The sequence below is a fragment of the Citrus clementina genome, unplaced genomic scaffold (assembly GCF_000493195.1).
Source record: "Citrus clementina cultivar Clemenules unplaced genomic scaffold, Citrus_clementina_v1.0 scaffold_1, whole genome shotgun sequence".
In the NCBI taxonomy this organism is placed as follows: domain Eukaryota; kingdom Viridiplantae; phylum Streptophyta; class Magnoliopsida; order Sapindales; family Rutaceae; genus Citrus; species Citrus x clementina.
In genome coordinates this window covers 13,128,061-13,135,980 of record NW_006263303.1, presented here as the reverse complement: position 1 = coordinate 13,135,980, position 7,920 = coordinate 13,128,061, and the positions used below count along the sequence as shown (strand labels likewise).

At 34.3% G+C, this 7,920-nt stretch overlaps 1 protein-coding gene across 1 annotated transcript; it reads left to right on the top strand.

Moving 5' to 3' along the window:
• The first annotated feature begins 222 nt into the window (after window positions 1–222).
• Window positions 223–6,811, top strand: LOC18056052 (Down syndrome critical region protein 3 homolog). Its single transcript, XM_024178357.1, is given in 12 exon segments — window positions 223–377; window positions 512–604; window positions 720–784; window positions 3,283–3,337; window positions 4,326–4,394; window positions 4,396–4,416; window positions 4,552–4,636; window positions 4,751–4,846; window positions 5,088–5,272; window positions 5,391–5,479; window positions 6,247–6,346; window positions 6,419–6,811. Coding segments are annotated over 12 exon segments (957 nt in total). The 5' UTR covers window positions 223–323; the 3' UTR covers window positions 6,464–6,811.
• The last annotated feature ends 1,109 nt before the right edge of the window (window positions 6,812–7,920 follow it).

Below are 7,920 nucleotides of genomic sequence, written 5' to 3'. Positions count from 1 at the left end.
TTATAAGAAAAAATTTTATTATTAATTTTTTTACTCACATCAAAATATATATTTTTTTATTTTTAATATTTAATTTTTTTATTTAGTTTTTATTTATGTGATTTATTTAATTTATAATAAATATAAATAAAAGAATAATAAAAAAATAAGAGTAATATTATAAATTTATGTTGTTATAGAGAATTTTGGTTATTATAAAAATAATTGGAGGTTAATGATATATGTTGATTAGTGTACGGGAAAGCGGCAGTCCCCCTTCTTCGGGTTCACGGACGTTTGTCCTCCTTCGCGCGTTTGTCCTGAAGCTCAAGCTCCAGATCGACATGTCGACTGTAGAGATCAAACTTTCCCGATCAAACCGCATATATCGGCCTTCTGTACGTACATTTATAATAATTAATTCTCTGTGCAGTGTATTGACGCGTGTGATCCTAATTACTACCATGGTGATTGGTGAATGAATTATAAACCTGATCATTAATTAAATTAATTAATTATTGGAAAATATCAGGAACCTCTTCAAGGTAAAATCGTAATCAAGTCTTCTTCTTCCATTTTTCACTATGGAATTCACCTCACCGTTAACGGATCCGCCAATTTGCAGGTTTCTTCTCCTAAACTTAATTCACTTGAAAAGACAGAAAGCCCCAATTTAAGCTAGTTACTTACAGAAATATATTGTTGTTATTGTTGTTGTTATTATTATTATTTGTTTGAAGGTTCGAGGAGGATCAGCTGGTGTTGTTGAGTCTTTGTACGGTGTTATCAAGCCTATTAAAATTCTGTAAGTCCTTTTCCATTTGTTTTTGCTTAATGTTGAGGAGCTTTAATATTGGTGGCCTGTAAATGTTGCAGCATTTAGTTATGTTTTGTTATTTTCTGGTTGGTAACGTCATCACAATTCACAATCTTAATGATAGTGGTGATATTAACAAGGCTCATACTCGTGGACACTATTTTTTTATGCTGTCTTTAAATTTGACATGTGAAGTTAATGCATGTTTGAGATTTGATCTCAACCAATTTAAACTGTTTGCACCACTTTAAAAGGTCCGACTGATCATAATTTGGTGTAGGAATTTATGCATAAAAATTAGCCTTACCTTGAACTTTACTTCTTGAAACAGCATGGAAGTTGAGCTTAGATTACTAGTTGGAACTTGAAACAAAGGGATGTGTCCTGTTAGATACAGTGCATTGGTTTGAACTTGTTTGCGTAGCAGAAGCCACTTCGAGAAGGATACGTAGGAAATATATTGTTGAGGCAGAAGATAACAATATTTTTCTAATAAGAATGTGAAATTTATTTATGGTGACAAATAGCAGTTTCCGATCTTGTATCCTTGTGATCTGATTATATTTAGTGTTAGAAATAAATATTAGTAGTCCGTTATATGCGTTAAATAGAAACTATATTTGTAGTTCATAATTCTTGAAGTTTCTTTTTACTGTGCTGCCATTAAAGTCGCCTTTAACAGTTGCACATGATCTGTGTGTCATATAGTGTGGCCTTGTGGATCATTAATGATAGTGCTGGTCTTCTGCTTCAGACATAATATTTAACTACTTTAGTGTTTGATATGGCTAATCAACGGGTGGTGAAGGGTTTCATAGTCTATTGTATGGAGATCTGGTGTCAAGGTCCTATCCGGTCGCTATAGGTGAAGCATTTATGTGAGTTGTGTTAAGGAAACTAGAACATAGGCTTCCAAGCTGGATACAAAGTCTTGTAACTTCGGAAAGTTGATAGATTAGACTCCGTACCAACAAAGAGTTTAGCTGCACACCGGAAAGATAGCCCAGAAAGTTAATAGTGTACTTGCCTCAGTGCAAGTGGTTTAGCTGAACCCTTCCTGGTTGAGAAGACACGTGAAAATGCCATATATAAACCGACAAGGTAATATTTTCATTTATTCATCAGAAGAGGTGTATCCTTTGAAGCCAAAATGTTTTAATGGAAAGTGCTGCGTAGAACATTAGATTTGTGTCTGAGGCTTGGGTTGGCACTTTCTAAACAACATTGAAATATCTTCTGAAGGCTTGTCTAGGACATTTTGTTTTATGATGCCACGATGAGCTACCTATTAGATTTAGCCATGGTCAGTTGACTACCATATGATACCAATAAAAAAGTTTGTCATTTTCAACTCACAGCCATTCATTCTGAATATTTATAATCCAAAATAGAAACACGAGTTTTTGGTTCCTCAGAATATTAGGAACAGTTCACCTAGTTGCTGTGTGGATCAATTATAATATGATAAAACCTGCCAACTAGTTGAATGCAGTGAAATTGTTTTTTCTAACTTTTGAAATGTGTATATATATATTCTTTTAATTCAATTCAAACTCATTATCAACTCGAGATAAAGATTTGTACTTTTGTGTCACTAAAACAATTTGTTGTGAAATCAAGACAGAATCAGTAATAGTGCTAGTGTGCTTCCAAGCCCTTTGAATCCCATATTTCTTTATAAGAATTTCAGTGTCTCTGTTTTCAAGGATGATTTTGTCAATTGTCATGCTTTTCAGTTTCCAAAGCATTAGAATTTAAGCAGCCTAGCGACATCCTTGAGCTCTAAGAGTCTTATCTCTTCCCTAGCTATAATCCTTTTGCTTTAAACCTCAAAAATTCTTCCTCCCTTCTTAGATATTCAAATTTTCTCCGGCAGAGCTGGTTGACAGCATCCTAAAAGCAAAGAGAAAATTTAGTAGTTGGATGCAATCAGTGCACTAAAAGGAAACTGAGTGCCCAAATCTCACTCACCAGGCTGATTGGAAACTTTAAAAAATGGAAAAAAAAAATTTGGAATTTTCTCCCTGATAAGAATGCTTGAGGCAGCTAAAAGTTATAGGATGTTGTTTATACAGGGTTCTTGGACATGCAAGCAGAGATTCAGATTGAATGGATAATGATCCTTCAAATAAGCTCCAGAATAAAAACTTTTGCTCTGGATCTGTCTGATTTCCCTCTGGCAGGACTGAGCTTTAAAAAAAAGGGGAAAAAAACAAGAAGTTGGAGGATATTGGCATTAAATTGTGTGGCTGCATTTGGGTTGGGTTGTGGCTGATCTAATTTCTAAATAAATGCGGCTTAATACGAGTTACATTTATAATAATTGAGGTATTACGATAGTAATAAATTATTATTCTCCAATTTACTTTCAATTTTTTATTTGTGTATTAAATTTTATTTATCTATTTTTTTTTCTTTCTACTCTTAGTAGCTGTTTCAAATTTTATACAGCTATCTAAATCATTAATTTACTTTTCTGTAAGCAGAAAGAAGAGCCAAGAGATCAGAACTTCTGGAAGGATTGGTTCAGGTACAACTGAGGTAGTCTTTTTTGTAAGAAGCTGGTTGTATTTGTGTCTTGAGCATTGATACTCTCCTGTTATTGTTGGTTTGCTAGAATTCTGATGAAAGGTTTATTTTTCAGAAAGTGCCAATGTATCCCCTCTAGCTTTTTGAATGGCAGTCATCTTTCTCATATGTTGCATGAAATCTCTTTGTTTTATTGTCTATAAAAAGTGCCGTTGTCATTAGTAATAGCTTACTTCATTGTTTTGTGGCCTCAAAGTTGTGGAATAGGTTATGCAAAGAGGCTAACATTTTATGAGTCATTCCGGGTTCTTGTCACTCTATTCTTTTGGAGAATTCCTATGCTTTTGGTAAAGGAAAAAAGGCCAAAACTCTTTGGACTGTGCTGTGGCAGCTCTGTTTTGGGTAATATGGCAGGAAGAAATCTTCTTATTTTTGGAGGCCAAAATGTGGGACAGAGTTTGTCTTCTAGCTTTGCCTTGTGCTTCACTTTCTAAGGAGTTCCAAGATTCATCTTTTTTCCTTATTCATCTAAGCTGGGAGAGTGTTTTGAGATAGGTGTCTAGGTTGGTCAGTTATTGTAGAGGGTTGATTTATTATTGTAGAGGGTTGATTGGTATATTTTGCATGTCAGAAAAGTTTTCATTATTTTGCTTAGTGTACAGCTGGTCCACTTGTAATAATTCTTCATAATTAATATAATTTATAGTTTCATATAAAAAAAAGTAGTTTACTTAAAAACAAATTTTTTGTTTTCTCTGAAACTGTTTTGTTAGCATCCGGATCGTAAGCCTTTTTCACCCTGTTTTTACTCCACTTTTCTACTTGCTACTTGCATAATTATACTTATAGTGATACTTGTACCTTTTTTTGCAAGGTATTCATATTGGGCTTGATAAGTTTGTCTACATCTCCAAATTTTCTTTTATCTTTCTTTGTATAAATATCAAGTACAAATACCTATTGCTTTCTTTATAATATATGCAACTTTTGCATTTGGCAGGTACCATTTTCCATGAACCTTAAGCATCATGGAGAAAAAAATTTAGAAAGATTTTATGAAACCTTTCATTGAAGCAAATATCAACATCCAGGTGAGGATATGTCAAGGGAAAATCGTCATTTGATGACCTTTGAAATTAGCTTGTTGTTGGCCGCACTGCTTTCCATAATCTTATGCCTTATTAACGTTTTATCAATCTTTTGATGATTAACGAATCCTGTAATAGTATTTGGTAACTGTAGATATAATGAGAGGATACTTACATAAATCACTGTCAGCTACAGTGGAATTCATTGTTGAAACTGATAAAGGTATTCTTTGAATTTTATCTATTTGTTTTAATTACTACTTTTATTTATCTTGTTTTTACCTTTTGAGATATGTTCTCTACTAATTGAACATGCACTTCTTCTTGCTGTGTTCAGCTGATCTCCTTGAGCGACCAGTTTCTCCTGAGATGGTTGTCTTTTACATTACTCAGGATACTCAGAGACATCCTTTACTTCCTGAACTAAAATCAGGTTTACTTGTGTTCTCATCTCTTGCAGTTACTTTAATTGGTGATTCTTAATTTAGCTATTAAACTTGGAATGGTCTCTGAAACATAAGTGCATGTACATTATATATCTTTTAAAAAATTTATAAAAGACTGCATGATCTGCAATGCATTTGAATGTCTTATTGATGCAACGTTCTGAATCCCAGAACTTAGTGGATATAGTTATGATATGATTGTGGAACTGACAATGTTTGTTTAAAAAGGTGGTTTTAAGGTGACAGGAAAAATGTCCACTCAATGTTCCCTGTTGGATCCCATCACTGGAGAGCTAACGGTTGAAGCATCTTCTGTTCCTATTCACTCCATTGACATTCACCTCCTCCGCATGGAGTCGATTCTTTTAGGAGAAAAGATTATATCTGAAACCTCTTTGATTCAGACAACGCAGGCATGCAAAAATCTGCATATTATTCAATTTTCTTTTTCCTTATAACATTTGTTTTGACACCTTTTCTTTTTCCTTGTAACATTTGTTTTGACATCTTTTATTTCTCATCATATACTAGGTAGCAGATGGAGATGTCTGTCGCAACATGACTCTGCCTATATATGTCATACTCCCCCGTCTTTTGACTTGTCCAACTGTCTTGGCCGGGTGAGTTGCCAATTAGGCATAGATATTCCATTACTTCTAGAATAATATCATCTTTCTGTAATATACTGAAAGCTGATATTCATAATATGCATCAGCCATCTATGCTTCGGTCATTTGACTTTTCAAACAGTCTTAGCTGACTTACAATCTGAGAGGTTTCTTTTTTAGGGTGTTTTGTTTTCATCTATTTTTTTTTTTTTTTTTTAACTTGTTCACTAACTGAAAGAAACTGTTGGCTGGTTTGAGGTTTGTTAGTGAAGTTTGTCTTTCTTTTTGCTATTTTAGCTCACTGAGCACAATTTTTGTTGTTTTGTTAAATTATGTTTGGGAGGAAGGTGGTGTTGGTTGTTTAACTGTTTGGTGAAGAATGTATAATATTTAAAGTTTCATCTCCTGGAGATTGGTCACATTCTCCAATTGGTCTGTCGGAACGTACTCTGCACAAGCATAATAATTGTTGTATAATTTATTCTATTGTCGTTTTTCTCAAAGAATCTTGTTAGTTAATTCTGTTTCCCCTGTGATATTACTCTCAGCTATGTATCTCTTTTTAGCTAATAGCTGGTAATGAAATGTTAATTTGTCAGACTGGTCATGACACTGGGATTGTTAATCTTTGATGGTAATCTACGGTTATACATTTATGACATTTTTGTCCACATGATGCTGCTTATGTTTTTTATTGAGCTCCCTGTGTACTTATAAAACGTGGACTCCTCAATAACAGTGTTCAGCTTTAATGTTTTCATTTTGGATTCTATGCACAGTCCATTTTCAGTTGAGTTCAAAGTGTCCGTAGTCATCAGCTTTCGGTCAGAGCTTTCCAAATTGCATAAAAAGTCTGATCCAACAACTCCAAGACTCTGGGTGAGTAATCTTCAAGGCTTTAGTGTTTTAAGATAAATCTGTTTGTTGCATCTGAAACTTTTCAAATTTCAGCTGGCAATGGAAACTCTACCGCTGGAACTTGTTCGAACAAACTGATATATAACTGTTCAAAGCAACAACTGTTCAAGAGCATCCGTGAATTCTGTTGAGATTGCGGGTCAAACACTCATATCAGAAGAGGCTGAATTCCACCACTGAATAGTGGGGATGTACCCTTGGGTACAGGTACAAATGATGCAATTTGTCGTGATAACTGCCGTGTTCTTTCAAATCAATGTGTAAACTTTATTGATCATGTCAGATTCAAAGTATAGATCAGAATACCGTGATGTTAATGGATATGGGCTACAAATTTACAGACTACGATAGAAAGGGTTATCAAAGATCCCCGTCCACTCAATTCTGGTTGTGGGCATATATTTCATTTTGATAACAAATTTTTCCCTCACGTGTGTTAGTGAACTTGGAATAAGTAGAGTTACGGCTGACCATTGATGTTCTTTTACATGTATGCCAAATCAATGGTTGTACTGATAAGCTCAAGTAAGATATATAACATAAAACTGTGAGACTGATCTCATCAATAGTGAGCCATGACTTTACTAATTCCAATTGTTTAAACCAGAATCAGATCATAGTTAAAAGTAGCAGCGTGTTAGTAAACTGATAAAAAATTTGAATATCTGTTACTGTTAGGGGCTGGCTTGATCTTATTAAAGGAGGTTGTTATGTTACATAATCATATAACATATATGATTATGCAACCAATCCAACAGTTGCGAAAATAATATGATTCTTTTATCTCATATTTTCACAACCATTGGAAGAAATTCAACTGCTGTTAGATGATTATGTAACATAACAAAAGTTCTTATTAAACGAAGCATAACTAAGTTCACACATATCAAAAAATCACAAATAAATCATTGGTGACTTGTGATAGTTTTCAGCATCACTTGAGCCAAATTCTTGTTACAATCAGAAGCTTTTCCTGGAGACGATTGAATGTGATAGGCAATACAAACAGTGGGTCCTCTGTGCAATTTGTCCAATGCCACTAGGCCTTCCTTACCATAAGTTCGTTCAATACACTTCAAATTCGAGGCACTTAATTGTAGTTCAACTTTTTAAAGATTTTTTCTCCAAACTGACACCCTTGTCACTGATTCCTTTCAACAACTTGTCAACATTCTTAGAAACTGATCTGAAAGATTTGAATAACTTGTCAAACTCGAACTGTTCTTCTTCGCATTTATTTAGGACTTCTTGGTACTGATTAATTTGAAGACGGTGCTGTTTAAATGGAGCTGGAGGCACGCAAACCCATTCATTATTCAAAACTTGAGCAGCAAATTTTGATCTATGGCCGTGGCTGGCCATGACGGTCGGATTTTCTTTACTCTTGGGTATAACGACAAGTCTATAACTGAGAGTAACATAAACGACTTGCTCAGAGTCTTTACCGGAGTACATATTTTCCTTTCTTGGTCTCGTTCTTGCTTGCTGCATTACTTGTGAACTATTTTCTTGCTGTCGATTGAACATCTTTTACA